The 17,586-nt window shown below is 38.3% G+C and overlaps 1 protein-coding gene across 1 annotated transcript; it reads right to left on the bottom strand.

The window, feature by feature from the left end:
• Positions 1–3,625: 3,625 nt before the first annotated feature.
• On the bottom strand, positions 3,626–13,860 carry LOC150052647 (olfactory receptor 5G29-like). The gene is made up of 3 exons (XM_090349180.1): positions 12,929–13,860; positions 6,278–6,571; positions 3,626–3,662 (listed from the first exon to the last, which is right to left on the bottom strand). The coding sequence occupies exons 1-3, from the start codon at positions 13,858–13,860 to the stop codon at positions 3,626–3,628; spliced, it is 1,263 nt and encodes a 420-aa protein (XP_090205306.1).
• Between the last annotated feature and the right edge of the window lie 3,726 nt (positions 13,861–17,586).

Below are 17,586 nucleotides of genomic sequence, written 5' to 3'. Positions count from 1 at the left end.
TACAAATGTTATTCCATGAAGAGGAAGGATAGGACTTTTAAGATTTTTTTAAATTGCCAGATGAGTAAAGGAAATTAATTTTAAAACCAATAGTCAAGAGGCAAAGATGGAAATTGAAATGGAACCCAAAAAACTTTATTGATTTGTTCTTCTCTTTTAAAGTAGTGAAAGACGGATTAGAACAAGTATTTTCAGCTATTATTAGAAAGCCTTTGATTTACTGTGGTTAGGAGGAAATAAATGTGTTTGCCGAGTCAAACTCTAAATGGCATGCTTGTAGATCCGGTGTTAAATTATTCTGTCACATGACATAGGGAAATTCTTTGTCATTTAATTTTGTAACACAACAAATATGAATGGTAAAGTAGGGCAATGGTTTTATACTATTACACTCTGTGAAGTGAATTCATGAAAAACACTTGTCCACACTTGTGAAGTAAATGTGCACAGGCCCAGATTAAACTTTTATATAATTTCTCAGCCCTCCAAAATTTAAATATTCTTAGACTTTGAAAAATGATTCCAACTCTGGCTTTAGAAATAATTCCTTTCAGGAAATTAAAGCAGAACTGAGGAAATGGAAAAACATTCCCTGCTCCTGGATTGGAAGAATAACATCGTGAAAATGGGAGTCTTGCCAAGGGCTATCTACAAATTCAATGCGCTACCCATCAATATCTCAATGTCATTCTTTAAAGAAATAGAATAGACAATCCAAAATTTCATATTGAATAATAACAGACCCAGAATAGCAAAAACAATTCTTAGCAGAAAGAACAGAGCAGAAGGAATTTCAATACTAAACTTTAGACTCTATTACAGAGCTATAGTGACCAAAACAGCTTGGTACTGGCACAAGAACAGGCCTGAAGACCAATGGAAAAGAACTGAGGACCCAGATATTAAACCACAGACTTATGGCCACCTAACTTTTGATAAAGGAGCCAAAAAAATAGAATGGAGGAAAGACAGCCTCTTCAACAAGTGGTGCTGGGAGGACTGGTTAAGCAACTGCAGAAAACAAGTTGGATCCTTCTTTGTCACCCTGCACCAGGATTAACTCCAAATGGATCAAAGACCTGGAGTAAAAGCAGATACACTGAAAACTTTACAAGAAGGAATAAGACATACACAAGGTCTCCTTGGCACGGGTGGAAACTTTCTTAATAAGGACCAAGAAACAGCAAATCAGAGAAAGTCTGGATAAATGGGACTGCATTAAACTGCAGAGCTTCTGTATGGCAAAAGACATAGCAAATTAACTAGAAAGCCTACAGATTGGAGATCTTCACTAACCATACAACAGACAAAGGCCTCATATCTAAAATATATCAACAGCTCAAAAAAATTAAATCACTCCAAAACTAATCTCCAAAGAAACAACCATCCCATTAAAAGATGGGCCAAAGACTACCAGCTATATATCTACCAGCTATAAATAATAATATATGCTTTTCCAGAGATTTACAATAGAGCAAAACCTAGATACATAAGGCCATATAGAATGACACTAAATGTAAGGACCTCCAGGATATAGAAACAAAAGGTATATAACGAGTGATTGTTGTCCTTAATGTACTATGCTATCTCTCATCTCTTTGCTATCCCTTGGTTATCCCATATTGTTACAGTATTTCACCCTGTTATCTGATATATTGTATATATGCTTATTTGGTTATTTGAAATAGGATAGGGAAGGGGGAAAACAAGATGAGGGGTGGGGTGAGGGAGGGAAATGGGGACCAAGACATGAGAAAGAATATCAATGTTTGTGAAGTAATGCACCTTCTCTCTGGCAAATATAATGTAACCCTTCTATTAATTACAGTAAAAGATATATGGGAAAAGAAAAGAAAGAATTCCTTTCAGGCTGGGAATGTGGCTTTGTGGTAGAGTGCTTGCCTAGCTTTCATAAAGCCCGGGAATCATTTCCTCAGTACCAAACACACAGAAAAGGCAGGAAATGGTGCTGTGGCTCAAGTGGTGGAATGCTAACTTTGAGCACAGAGAGGCTCCAGGACAGAGTCCAGGCCCTAAATTCAAGCCCCAGGACCAGAAAAAAAAAAGGAAAAAGACAAAGGAAATGATTTCTTTGTGACTACGGGCAACAGCAGTGTACAGGGCTTCTTGTGATTGATAAGGGGATACTGCCATCTCATGGCAAAGTATCGAAGCAGCTGAAGAACAAAGGACACTGTTTTGGCAGAAAGGTTTGAGCTTTTCCTATGTTCCCCTAAGACCATATTGTCAGGAAATGGTTGAGTAGATGAAAAGATAAGTAGAAAATTAACACAATAATGGTTGCCTCTCAACAACTGCCTGAAAACTCTTTTTTTTTAATTTCTCAAACTAGATCTGAATTTAGGTCTTCTTTCACAGAGAAAAATCTTACTGAGCCTGGAATTCACCAGCAGAACTGAACACTGGCTGGTTGTTGTTGTTGTTGTTGTTGTTTTCTCATAGAAATATACTTACTTAATTAGTGAGAACAAAACTTATTTCTGTCCATGATTTATATCATTTGTCATTCTGCCTTCTGAGAATAGGACAGATTCTTATTATGGCTAGAAAGAAGTAAACAATATGTAAGTGCTCAGATCATTGAAGTTTGCTGTGACTTAAAATTATTTGCACAATTAAAGACCAACAATCTGGATGATAGAAACCTAAGGACTCAGTCTTATCTTGTCATCTTATACAACTAAAGTATCTCAGTAATATAATTTGAAGTAAAATTAGCTAGCATGTCAGGATATCTGATGATAGATAGTCCTGAGATTTCTCGAAGAATGAGAAGTCAGCAGCTCACATAATATATTGTGTTCATAAACTGGAGGCATAGAGTTTGCCCACTACTGTGGTACGGTACCCACCTGGCATAGTAGTTTCACAGAACTCTAGGTACCAGCTGATATTATACACCATGATTGACAAGGGGGGACCCAATTAGCCACAGACTCTAAGGAACAGCTCTCAGGAGGCAGTTCTGGTGTCCTCCCCCTTCCCTGAGGTCACATCCCTGACAGCCCCTGATCACCTCCCATGGGGCTATGGGAGGGTCCTAGGCTCTGAGGTCACATCCACATCCAGTGTGGTCACACCTCCCCTCACCTGGCCACATCTTCGCCCCCACCTCCTTCCCTACTTCCCTACATAACTAGGAGCTGCTGCCTGCCCCTTCAGCCATGCCTCGCCACCATGCATGGTGGGATGCAGTTCAGAATAAAAACTTTCTCCTTCCTGCCGGAATCCCGTGGTGTTCTCTTTTATCTGCCTTACCTTAATTTAAACCTAACATAATGGTGCCGAAACCCGGGAAGGGTTTTGTCGTCAGGACAGTCAGAATTCTCCTCTGGTTTTGTTTTCTTGGTTTGTTTGGTTTTTTTCTCTTTTCCTGTGTTTCTGAGGAGTATTCTCAGTCCTAACAACCCCCTTTCAGCGAACCCAACTGCTGTGAGAAGCCAAGTGAGACTCCTCACCAACACCATTGCTGCCTCTACATCCACTGCACACCACTTCTCCACTCTGGTGAGTGCTGCTTCAAAACTCTCTTTAAAAGCCTTCCGCGCTAACTTTTAAGCCAGGAAACCCCTTAAATGCCTTCTGCACTCCCTGGCCAGAGCGCCTAATGTTTGACACCATTCTCAAAGAGATTGTTTTTCCTGCAACAACGGTAAAGGTTATAAGTGATGAACATTCCGTCTTTATCTCTTCTCTCTCTCCTTCCTGCTCTTTTCCTCTCTTTCTCTGCCTAAACTTTTCTATGCCTGCCTGTGACAAGCTTCCAAAGGTAATACCTGCCTAAGAGATGAAGGACAGGGTTTTTATCCCTGTTAAATCTTGACTTTTCTCTAGCAGTGACCACATGGTGGATTAGAGGCCCTGGCTTAGTATCAGGGTACCAACTCAGGTGCCATTACACCATGCTGTGTGTCCCTGGTTCTGTGCTGAAATTTCCAAAAACTCTCAGAAGTGGAGTCCTACCCACCCTCCCCTCCCCCAAAGTAATGGATGTACCTATACTCCTCCTGGCCTGGGTGGGAAAGTGGAGGCTCTTAACAGTAGTAAGTGTATTTGATAAGAATTATTCAAATTCAATCAAGTGCCATATTCAGCTAAACAGTCTTAAAACTCTCATCATATCCACTGAGTTTTGTTACAGAATTTCCCCTTTGCACTACCCAGAGAAATAACTCTGACAAGTATTTGTTGGTCAATTCTTAACAAGTTGCAGGTAAACTCTGCTCATTATTTCCATTCCTCTCCTTGTTGCTTTAATTGTAAATAAAAGGTTGGTGACAAAAATTGCAATTCAAAGCCTGCCTGAGCAGAAAAACCCCTCTGAGACCCCATCTCTCAACTAACAAGCTGGAAGCATGGGTCATCTCTAATCAACTAGCTAAATGCTGGAAGTAGCACTGTGACTCAAAGTGGTAGAGCATTAGCCTCAAGCAGAAGTGCTCAGGGACAGTGACCAGGCCTTGATTTCAAACCCTGTGAATGGCAACTGGGACAAGCTATCCCAGCAACTAGTACCTAGACCCCCAGCACCCAGCTAGTCCAGGGAACATTGAACTATGGAGAACAGTAAGAGGAGATGTGGCATCTTAGAGCCATTTTGTGCCTGCCTTTTCAAAATTAACGACAGCTGGGAGATCAAGAGAAATAAGTTAGTAGGTTTACCCATCTAAAGTCCATGTCTATCTAGCTTATGACTGGATGGGAATTAACATTCTTGCCTTTGTGTGCCTGATATTTGTATTTATAGTAAGTTTTATACTCGGGATTGTTAGCCTTGGCAGTTTCCATGGTCTCCCATATACCCTGGACAGCATGGAATACAGAAGATAACAACTAGCCAAGTCATCTGAATTTTTCATTTTTTGCCCCAAACCCTCTCTGTTGCAGTTTTTATGCGCCCTAATATTTTTCTTGTCCACTCCCCCTTGCCTAATGAGACTTCTTCCAGACTTCATCAAAGGACTTGCCTGTACCACAAAAGACAACTGCTGCTTGTGCCTTCAGCTGGAAGGGACAAGCCCTTTTACCCCTAAGGTCAATGTCCATTGCCAGCAGGAAGTAGCCAGAGAGAATCTGGGCCCTTTTTCATAATTATTAAAGGCTGGAATGTAAGATCTGCCCTGAGAAGGTGATTCTGGAGGCCTCCCCCTTCCCTGAGGTCATATCCCTGACCACCTCTGGTCACCTCCCATGGAGCTATAGGAGGGTCCTAGGCTCTGAGGTCACATCTACCTCTAGTCTGGCCACACCTCCCCCACTCCTTCCCTACATAAGTGGGGTGGGGGGCAAGCTGCTGCATCCCCTTTCAGCCATTCCTCTCCACCATGCAAGGTAGAGCATAGTTCAGAATGAAAACTTTCTCCTTTCTGCCTGAATCCCACATAGCATTCTTTTTTTTTTTATTGGCCTTACCTTAATTGAAACCTAACAAGGAATATTCCCAACCTCAATGATGTTCATTTTAGAAAAAAACAGAATTAATTAAAAAATTAATCATCTGAAAGTCACTTTGTTTTAGTAGCAAATACATTTTTTTAATATTTTGGGGGAGGATCATGGGGCTTGAACTCGGCCTGGATGCTGTCCCTGAGCTCTTCAGCTCAAGGCTAGCACCCTACCCTTGAGTCAAGCCCCACTTCCAGTGTGATTCTCATAGAAACTCAGGCTGTGAAGCAGATGGCTTTCGAGGATCAATGTCATTTCTCTTCTCTGATATTTTATCTCTTTTTTTAAATTTTCTTAATTAATGTTCATGGGGATTTTAATTCTCCATGAGGGACTTTCTCAGGTGATGAGCCTCCCCACCGCAGCTTTGACCTCCTGGTTCCTCAAGCTATAGATGGGGGGGTTCAATGTGGGGAGCACCTCCCTGGAGAACACCGCCTCCACCGTGTTGAGGTCCAGGGAGGAGATGGAGCTGAACCGCACGTAGATAAAGAAGAGGGTCCCCTACAAGGTGGATACTGCCGTGAGGTGTGAGGAACAGGTGGAGAAGGCCTCGAGGATGTAGAAGTAGATGAGGATGATCAGGCTGCTGACCACCAGCACAGCCCCGCCACCAAGAAAACCAGCAATGTGTTGACCCAGATGTCAGCAGAAGAGAGAGAGACAGAGAGACAGAGACAGAGACACACAGGGACACAGACAGAGAGACAGAGACAGTACGTGCACAAGGGAGACATGTTGCAGAAGAGCACAGAAGCCACAGAAGGGCAGTGGCAAAGCCCTCTGTGGTCATGGTGTTGCAGAAGCTCACCACAGAGGCTGCACACACAGCCTCTGTGACATGGACAGCACAGCAGGCCACGTAGCAGTCATAGGCCATGGAGACACTTGATGGCCACAAAAATAATCCGAAGAACCCACTGCTACAGGGTGCATCCCAGGACTTTCAGCAAAGAAGTCTGTGAGCATCTTGAGACCCACGAGTGAGGAGAAACAGATATCCACGGAGAACAGGGGGCTGAGAAAGAAGTACATGGGTGTGTGAAGGCGCATGTCCATGTGGATGAGAATGATCATGGGATGAGAATGATCATGATCAGATTTCCTGTCGTTGTGACAAGGTAAACAAACGAACAGGAAGAGCAGGAACAGGAGACCCTGCAGCGAAGATATTACTGTCAGCCCAGGAAAAGGAATGCTGTGATCCTTGTGTAGTTCTCATGAGCCATCGGTTGGTTTAGATCTCTGTTGGAGAGAAATGAATGAATCACACACAGATAATGCAAGCGATGTCATAAAAATCACAGCAAGACATGGGAAAAGAAATTACTGGTGGAATTTACTTCGCAACACTGGGCATTTAAATCTTACATCCACGGTAGACAATTAAGTGTATCACGGTTCCAAAGTGCCTGTATGACCTGTACTAAAAAGAAAGTTGAAATTTAAGAAAGTATACATTCCTCCTCAAGCATCTATAGAGTTATTTGTTACCTCATTGTAATCATTTTGATGAAATTGTTTTAAAAAATTAATGAAGAGTTTAATAGAAGTTAAGAAATTAATTTTTAAAATTAAGAATATATTTTAGTAATTAAGGCAAAAGCAAAGAAAATGGCTATCATCCATCTTGGTTGGGAAATAAAAAGAGACAAGACATTTGTAAACCATGAAAGTGAGAAACATTCCCAAGCAATGCAGTCAGAACTCTGCATTTCTAAAGTTCTAAGAAACTAAGAGACCACTAGTCTTAGTGTTCTTAAAGAAAACACATACACAATCATATACACACAGGTACACACTCATCTAATTGAAAACCACAGAAAGGGTAGCAAATTTCTATGTGAATGATGCTAATTATTTTATTAATTTTATTGTAAAGGTAAAAGTAAATTACAAAATATAATTATAAAGTTTCTGCCATGTAGTGCTAAAGATAATATAGCTGGATTTGATACTATAGACAACTATGACACAAAAAGAAATTGTTCAGTAAAGATTTACCAGGCTGTGCTATGTCAACACGTTTATTTTTTCACTCCAGGCTAAATAAAGATGGCGTTAGGCCATCCTTATTTGACAGAACAGACCACCGAAGCTCTATGTGTGAAAAGTGTTATGTCCAAAATCCTACATCTGGTGTTTCCTGAGAGGACTACAAAAGTGACAACGCTCTGTCTGAATGGTATTTGTTGTTCAACAAATACCGTTCTTCCAGGAGAGAACCTCAGATCTCTCAATATCCCACCCTAAGCCCATTCAGTGCCAAGCATATTTAACAATGGAGAGGTTGGTGATTGTGAAGAAATGAGTGAGGTCCTAGAGAAATTATGAACAAGCTCATGTACAAGAGCTCTCCAATATTTGCAAATTCTGCTTGCATTTAGATTTCCCCTGTTATGTTCCACACCCACTGCCTTATGAGACATGCATAATCCAATGCAATATTGCATACTGACAATATCACATATGGAAGAACTCTAACAGCTACCCTCCTCAGGAATAGTCATCATGCAAATGTGGCCAAAGAAAGTGTGAACTTCTGGGTACTCGAAGATGTATTCAACTTGGCCATATGATCTCTCTGCAAATCTTTTAGGGTTTTACAACACTTCTTGATGAATTTCAACATGCTATTCTATCATCTTACAATGGATATTCTTTCTAGGTCATAATTTAAGTTGCAATCATTTTTGCTTTCCTGAGAATTCATTTTCTTCATTTTTAATTTCTCAAAGGGTAAACTGAGCCACAGAGATGGATTTTAAACGTAACCTAGACTTATGTTGTGGCAAACTCCTTTCAACTATGACAATGGCAAGAAAAATTAAAATCACACTCATTTGTCATCATGGAGGCCATCCTGTCCCCCTATTCATTGCTGTTACTTCATTATATGTTTAATCGACTGCTCAGAAATTTTTATCCTGGCACAAATTGTTCCTTACCTGCATTCAAGTTCCCATAAACACTGCATCATTTACCATTCTGGGAGAAAGTATGTCATCAAAGTATGCTCTAGTTTGAGAATTTTGTTGTTGAGAGAGAAGTAAATTAATCTTGCTGCCTTAAACTCTTTGAAACAAATTAATAATCAACTTATTTGTTCTTCGTGTCTGATAGGATCATCTTCTGATTTCCTAACTCATAAGGATTTAGATTCCTGTAGACTTACAGAGTACTTTCGTTTACAGCTGCAACAACTGCTGAATTTTTCCTGAGAAAAACATTACAAAATTTCTGCAAATGCTGAGCCAAAACAAACTGTGGTAAAGAACAAACCACAAAGATATCTTAAACAATGGGTTCCTGAAGACAGGCCCTCTTAAAAGCCTAAAGACCAGGGCCTGAGAGTTTGACCTAGTGGTACAGAGCTTGCCTAGCTTGCACGAAGACCCAGGTTCAGTTCCTCAGTACCATATACATAGAAAAAGATGTAAGTGGTGCTGTGGCTCAAGTGGAAGAGGTCCAGCCTTAAGAAAGCCCAATGACAGTGCTCAGACCCTGAGTTCAAGCCCCAGAAATGGCAAACAAAAACATTAAAAAGCCTAAAGACCAAAGAAATGAATGTAGAGAAAGTTGCACAAGTTGAGACAACCTGAGTAATGCTGGAGAGGCATCAAATCAAGTACACCTCTTTAGTTCATCAAAATAGAAATGTATATATCTATAACCCAACCAATTGGTAATGAAATAACTATACCCCTAATTATTTTTATGTTTTTTTAAACTTCATATTTAATTCAAATTCCTGGATGAAATCTTTGCTGACAAAATCTATTATGATTATTTTTGTCAGTAATCCAAATGTTGTAATGGAAAAAAACTCACAATTAACACAGATATGTGATTTGGGGCATGAGCAAAAGAGATTCAGCTTTCTATTCACAATATCTACGCCAGATATTGTGATATTTGGTAGATATTTGGCCTACCTAAAGTAGACCAAAGTTTCTTAATTTGAATCTTCTATAGGTCCATGAAGTGTCCACTGTATCACTGTGTCTCTGCCAAACACAAAATTTAATCAAAAGTAGTCTTATGTCCAAACTTTATTTTGGGTACTTTTTGTTTTTTCCCATATATTTTTATTGTAATTAATAGAAGGGTTACATTATATTCACCAGATAGAGGGTGCATTATTTCACATACATTGATACCCTTTCTCATGTCTTGGTCCCCATTTCCCTCCCCCAACCTCCACCCCTCCCTCATCTTGTTTATTTCAAATAACCAAATATGCATATATCGAATATATCAGATAACACGGTGAAATACTGTAACAATATGGGATAATCAAGGGACAGCAAAAGAGATGAGAGATAGCATAGTACATTAAGGACAACAATCACTTATCATATGGCTTTTGTTTGTATATCCTGGATGATGTCCAAACTTTAAAAGACACTGATAATAGATCTTATTTATTCCAAATCATTCTTCTTGATGAGCTAATCAAGGACAATTTCCCCTGTCTCTTAACTGATTTCTATGGACTGATCTCCCAAATTCAGTTTAGAATATCATTCAAATTGCTTCTCTGAAGAAGAAAAGTTTAGTGGGGAGTGGGGGAAATTGTTCTGGAATACATGGAGAGAGTTATTGATGTGAATGAGCTATGCATGCTTGCTAATTGCTGAAATTATTAGGAAATAAGGGTGAGAATTACACAGGAATTTCTTCAAAGTGTTTCTGTACTTCTGACATAAATGACACTAAAATAATCAGAAAATATTTGTTATAACCAATTTTCAAACACTCTCTTCTCACTTTGATGATTGCCTCTGATAGCTCTACACCAAACTTTAAGTCAGATAGTTTCATAACATATCATATAACAGAATAGAATATTCAGTTATAGCTTTCTAAATAATTTGCTTCTTAGTATAGGAAGCTAAAAACCTTGTGTTTCTTTAGTTAATTTGGTTAATGATTAATCATAAAGCAGTAATAGAAAAATACTACAAGAGCAAATAATTCATTAAATGGAAATACACTAATTACAGACACCAGAAGAAGGTCTAGAAAACCTACATTCAATATTCCAGAGTATATTATAAAAGATTTACTGATGAAAATTGCTAGCAAGAGGATCCAATAATTCAAACTGGATTAACTGATTATCAAAATGCAGTAATTTAAAACAGATTAAATGATAAATAGAAATAGATTAGTACATTTCTTGTCCTAAGATGTACTGAATAGTCAATGCAGCACAGACTTGCAAATAACCACATGTTGATAATATGCCAGGAAATCTGTCACTATAAATTGCGTGGAAAAAAGCATAACTGAACTATGACATGAAAGAATGAGTTCAACTTTTTCTCTTCAAAAATATTAGGACCAAAGACGGAGACGACCTCCACAAAGGACAAGTGACTGAGAATAAAGTACATGGGGAAGGGAGGGCTGCAATTGAGAATCCCTCCAGATGAGAGTGATTATCCCAGTATTTCCCAGGAAAGGAACATGCTATTCAAAGACAAGTGTCAGAAAGAGGACAACTTGGAATTGAAGGAATATGTTATTCCACTGAACAAAAACTCAATTTCTGCTGTCCAATTTCTCCATGTTAGGTCCACATTTTATTCATTCTTTACATCGACTATATGCTATTTCACAGTGGGAATACCCTTTCCTTTATTTCTAGTAATGAATATTCATGTTCTTCTTTTAAATCACTTTTATCACTAAACAGGCTAGGACAATATGTACAATTGTTAGAGTTTGACTTATAAACTCCTCTGGCCCAGTTTCCAAAAGATAGGCCTCTAGGTCAAAGAGTTTTGAGGGAAGCTGAGTTGAGGGAGTTTAGAAAACAAAACCAAACATGATTTGAGAGAAAGAATTGTTTCTGCTATTCTGTAATGTAGTGGGTTGACTATAAATCAATATACCCATTATGTATCTTGTGCAAGAGGGAAACTTAAATACCCAAATATAAAGAAACAATATGGTAATGGAAATGGTAACTACCACAAATTGATCAGAGTACACAATTATGTGTCTGTTGAATAATCACAGTAAACATTGCAAACATTCATAATTTCTATGTATTATGCAGAACAAAACCAAAGCCATAAGAAAATATCATTATCATGTTAAATGGAAATTACCAAGTCTCTTTATGGTAATGATATTATTCATACTACTGCCAGAACTGTGTGAGTGTACAAATAAAAGGAGAACTTTAGCATCATTTTCATCTATGAACATTTTATTTTCAAAGAAAAGTACTGTTTTGTTCTCTCCCTTTTACTTCATTTACATAATAATGATGTTGAACAAGATTTTCATAGTCTTTGTTAATGTACATCCTTATGTTGGAAAATTGTTCATTTATCTACCCATTTACCTATTGTGCATAAGTGGAGCAGGTCCTGGGACTTGAACTGAAAGCCTGGGAACCATCCTGATCTTTTGTTCTTAAGGCTAAGGCTCAATCACTTGAACCACAGCTCCACTTCAGATTTTGGGGAATTAGTTGGAGATAGGAGCTCAAACCACAATCCTCTTGTTTCCATATCCTAGACAAGAGGTTTATCTTTGTGGTTGTTGTTCTTAATGTACTATGTTATTTCTTTTCTTTTTCCCCCTTATGGTTAATATTATGTGTTTACTGTATCTGTGTTTCTGGTATATCATATATACGTTTATTTGTTTATTTGAACTACGGATGGAAAGGGGAGAAACAAGATGATTGGGAAGGGGTGGGGGAAGGTAAACAGGGACAAAAACATGAGAAGGGATATCAGTGTGTGAGACGCATTGTATTCACTACCTGATGAATGGAACTGAAACCCCTAGCAATCACCACAATCCTCAGGTATCAGCCTCCTGAGTAAGTAGAATTCAAGCCACCAGCCTCTGGCTATTCTTTTTTTTAATCAATTGTAAATTTGGAAGTCATCTTTGCATGGTAGGGACATCAACAATTGTAAGCACATGAAACACATATTTTCTCTGATGATTGTATCATTTTCTTTGTAATATTGATTTTGGTGGCTTGTTCTTCACTGTAATTTTTCCTAGTTGCCGATGGCTTGCACCTATAATTCTAGTGCAACTCTTGTCAACAATTTAATCAGTAAAATGTCTGAAGTGAAGCTGTGGCTCAAGTGGTAGAGTGCCAACTTTGAGCAACAAAAGGTAAGAAAGGAGACAGTGAATAGGCCCTGAGTTCAAGCCCCCATAAAATCACAAAAGATATTTGCACACTCAAAAGCATACAAATATTCTCTTCTTATATTTAAAATCCCAACAGCAGCCATATTATATTCTAACACACATCTGACCCACAGAAACAGAGAAAAATTGTTGAATAAATTCACTATTTTCCAAATAAGCTTTAAGTGGGCAGCACTAGGATTTGTATGCAGTCTTTAATTCCCAGCCAAATAAATTTGGTACATATGTAGCCTCAGTGTCTACGGTAAATACATGTCAGACTCTGTCTTACCCATCTGGATTCCTGTAGAACTTTCTCCTGAATGCACTTTGCACCTCCTTGTTCCTCAAGCTGTAGATGAGGGGGTTCAACATGGGGATCACCACAGTATAAAATACAGAAATCACTTTATTGATATTCAAGGACGAACTTGAGTGAGGTTGCACATAGGTAAAGAAAAGCGACCCATAAAGGATGCTGACGGCTGACAGGTGAGAAGAACACGTGGAGAAGGCTTTCTGCCTCCCACTGGCTGTCTGGATCTTTGAGATGGTTACCAGGATGCAAACATAGGAGGTTGTGATAACTAGACCACTAAGCACTCCTATAGCTCCAGCAAACACAAAGAGCACCAACTTATTGATCCCTGTGTCCACACATGCCAGAGAAAGTAGTGGGGAAATGTCACAGAAAAAGTGGTTGATCACATGTGGGCCACAGAAGGGTAAGCAAAAAGTGGAAGCTGTATGAGTTGTGATGTTTATAGCAGCTGTGGCATAAGGCCCAACAACAAGCATCACACAGACCTGCTGGGACATGATGAGAGGATACAGCAGAGGCTTACAGATGGCTGTGTAGCGATCATAAGCCATGGCAGCCAACAGGAAACACTCTGTGGCCACAAAGAGGCCAAAGAACCACATCTGTGCAGCACAGCCTGCAAAAGAGATGGCCTGTTTCTCTGCAAAGATATCATGCAGCATCTTCGGAGCAATAGAAGAGGAGGAACAGAAATCGACAAAGGACAAGTGGCTAAGAAAAAAGTACATGGGGGTGTGGAGTCTGGGGTCAACCCAGATGAGAGTGATCATCCCCAGGTTACCCCCCAGGGTGGCTAGGTAAACAAAGAAAAGGGTGCAGAAAAGCACCATCTTCTGATGGAGATTGTCTGTGAGGCCCATGAAAATAAACTCAGCCACCACCGTCTGATTCTTTTTTTCCATGGTTAATTGCAATCTGTCATTAGAAAAAAAAAGAATAATTTTAGTACAAAAAAATTCAATCATTAACCATTGACAGCTTTTTTCCAATCAGTGACAAATCATCTTAACATCTGTATTACAGAAATAATGATGTACAGTTGCCTAAAGACAATATTCTTATATCTCCATCTGGGCAGTTGTGAAAAATCCTGTGAAAATGTAGGCATGTTAACATTGCAGTCCTTGTGTTGTCTAACCAATCCCGTCAAGTCTAATTCACCTAAATCATCAACAACATCCTTACAATATATATTTATATTTGAAATGAGAATTGCCCTCAGTATTCATCAATAAAGTAATAGTTGTTCATGTTCATAACTGTCTTCCCTCTTCATTAGAAGACATTCTTCACATACAATGAAGAATTTTATATTGATATCTCCACATATACATAAAATGTATTTTGATCATATTCATATTTAACAGCAAAATTGTTATATGAGTTTCTTTATGGTATTTTCATGCATGTAGACAATGTACCCAATCATACCCTAACCTCTCTTTTTTTCCTTTTCATTGATTTTCATTTTTTAAATTGTAATTAATAGTGGGGTTACAGTTATATTCACCAGATAGAAGGTGCATTACTTCTTACACATTGATACCACTTCTCGTGTTTGTGTCCCCATTTCCCTCTCCCCAACTCCTCCCCTCATCTTGTTTTTCCCCTTCCCTTTCTTATTTCAAACAGATGTATATACAGTATGCCAATCCTTTCCATTGATTTTCTTCCCAAATTGCCCTCCCCCCCTTATTATGGCTGATTAGCACTTATTCGAGAAAACAGTGTTTGTCTGAGTCAATTAAAATGATGCTTAAGGGCTAGAAGTTTGGCTTAGTGGTAGAGTGTTTGCCTAGCATGCATGAACACCCAGATTCAATTCCTCAGTTAACACATACATACAAAAAAGCTGGAAATGGTGCTGTGGATCAAGTAGTAGAGCCCTAGCCTTGAAAAAGCCCAAAGACAGTACATAGACCCTGGGACTGGTCTTAAGTCTTGTACTTATAGAAATGAGCTTGTATGGCAGAGATGACTTTAAAGGAGAGGAAGCCTATTTGTAAACAAGAACACAGCAAAAAAATTTAGAAAAAAAGAGGATGGGAGCAGAAACATTTCTGAACTATGTAATTCTCACAAAATAATAGGATGCCATGGAGGCACCTGGGATTCCCTGCCTTCTAGATCACTGTGACAAATACTGTTGCCAATTGTAATATAAATTATATAGAAAACTAAGACTCTTCTGAGAAAGATATATAGAATTGTTTTCTGTGACTGGCCAAATTTTATACAAGCATCATTTGAGGCATGTATTCTGAAGTCAGTTCTAATGATGTGTATCAAATGTCAAATATATACTTAATTGGAGCAAAGAAAAACCCTCAAGAAAACATTTTCAGTGATTCATAAGTCATTGGAAGGAAATAAATATGCTTAAAACCCCTAGATGATTAGGTAAGGTAATTTATGCTGGTTTATACAACAAAGCCTCTACAGAATAGAAGTAATGTACCACTTGAGTTCTCTAATGATAAGTTCTGAAATTAGAACTATAATATTTAATAATGACTGTATCCAGTTCATTATTCCATTACTTAATAATGACTGCATCTAGTTCATTATGATTAGTTTATTGTTATCATGACTGCTTTCATAATGCTTTGTGAGTACTATTCTGCAGCCATGAAGACTGCTGTGGACCTTAGACCTATCAGTCAATACTTCTAACAAAACCACAGTAATCTTCATATGCCATTGAAGTAACAGTATGTGATGATACAAATATACCAAGTTAAGCTTTTGAATGAAGGGGTGATATATATTGTTTCTAATTGGGATATAATCACTATGTTGTTAGATGGTTGGTTGGTTGGTTGGTTAATTGGCTAAAATATAAATGTAAGTCATTTTGAGCCTTCTACAAAATCAAGAAGATCATACTTATTCCTTATTGCCTTATTTATTTACGATGTTCAGGTGTCCAGGAATTATTCATAAGCATTCTTTCTTAATGACTGTTTATTTTAATAGTCAAATAAAATTCTATGTAGTTTACTTTACAAGGTGTATTTTTTAATATATAAGCATTTTCAAATGACCAGTTCAACCTAAATACCTTATCTATTACCTCACTCAATTTTCATGCTTTGTTTCCTTTTATAATAAGATATGGGAAGTATGAGAAGGCTTATCTCTTAGTGATTCCAAAGACTGCAATTCATTGATGTTAGAAGCCTCTCTATACTAAGAAAAAACATCGGTCGATTTGCTTGACAAAAGTCACACTGACCACTCTTGAAGATGTGGAGAAAATGCTTAGGTAGCCCCTTCAAAGAACCTGAGGCAAGAGGTGACATCATAAAGCTCAAAGTAATCCTGATGTTTCAAAAGCTTCACATGATACATATATATGTATACATATATATATATAATATACATGCTAAGTTTTAACACTCTTCATATGTACAAACACATGTATCCATATAAGTATATGAGGATAACAAATCTACTGAGTCTATTATATATTTACCTATCTATTTATATATGTATATACATATACTTATACATATATATTTGAAGATAGTTACTAAAACCCAAACACTGATAAAATAGAAGGAAGGGGTGAGGGGTAATAGGGATAGAATAGAGGGGTGAGCTTATTCAAAGTACATCAAACACGTATATGGAAACATCACAAGAAAACCCCCACAAATTATGTGTGTTGTTTCAAAACCAAATTAAAAAATTAATGTCTTACTGTCTAAAATGCAGTATGCACATTTCTTCCAGCGTATCTGTTAACTATCCCTGTCACCTACTTCAAAGGAATCATGAAATCAAAGGATGGATAATTCAGCTTCTTCCATGTCAGAGGCCTTTCAAAGGCTGACGACTTTCTATGTACTTGTGCTGGAGACAAACCACCTTTCCCAAAGGGGCCTAAACATAAAGAGATGACCCTGGACTTAAGCATTGCTTTACACATTACACAAAATAAGGGACTTTCTTTCTTACAGTTTACATTCATTTAGTGCCAGATTCCCAAAGAAATTAAACCTCAAGAGCTTGCACCAGGAGGGAGAATATTAAAATAATCTCGATTAGCATTTTGGCTAAGTACCATTTTCTAATGATAAGGAAAGATGCTTATGTAAACAATGCCTCTGTGTGGGGGGGGGGGCGTGCACAGTCCTCTGAGACCCTCCTGTCCAAGAAAGTCATTTTATTTTTACACTTGTAATTTTTCTTTAATTACTGTCTAGTAATTGTATGAAGTAAGGAGCTCCATTTTTCATATATATTTTAATCATATTCACCCTCTGGACTACCCAGTCCTTTTCTCTCTCCTCTTTTTTCCTGTGAATTTCCCTAATAGCTCCCCTTTTATTCCCATACCTATTTTGGACACTAAATGTAATTAAATTTGAGGAAATCTTCTTCCTCCTTTTTTGTTCCCTTAGGTCCAAGATAAGGACTTAAACTTGGTACCTTGCACTCATTGGCTAGCACTCTACTGACTGCACCATGCTTCAAGCCCCCGAAGGCTTCTTTGTCATCAATAGAGCAAGATGCTGTAAGCTCTCAGAACCACCGCTGGGATGAACTGGTTTACTCAGTGCATCTGGATGCCACATCACTTGGAAATCAGTCACAGTTCCATAGTTTACTGCCTGAGTTATTCT

Source organism: Megascapheus bottae, chromosome 16 (assembly GCF_031878675.1).
Source record: "Megascapheus bottae isolate mThoBot1 chromosome 16, mThoBot2.hap1, whole genome shotgun sequence".
Lineage (NCBI taxonomy): Eukaryota > Metazoa > Chordata > Mammalia > Rodentia > Geomyidae > Megascapheus > Megascapheus bottae.
The sequence above is the reverse complement of the archived record's forward strand: the minus strand, read 5'-3'. Positions and strand labels throughout refer to the sequence as shown.

Excerpts from the sequence above, each read along its gene's own strand:
- LOC150052647 (XM_090349180.1), bottom strand. The coding sequence starts at position 13,860 with ATGGAAAAAAAGAATCAGACGGTGGTGGCTGAGTTTATTTTCATGGGC. Across the intron at positions 6,572-12,928 it reads TTCTACAGGAATCCAGATGG|GAAATCTGATCATGATCATT; the intron begins GTAAGACAGAGT and ends TCACAACGACAG. Across the intron at positions 3,663-6,277 it reads CTGTGTGTGCAGCCTCTGTG|GAAAAACAATCTCTTTGAGA; the intron begins GTGAGCTTCTGC and ends CCGTTGTTGCAG.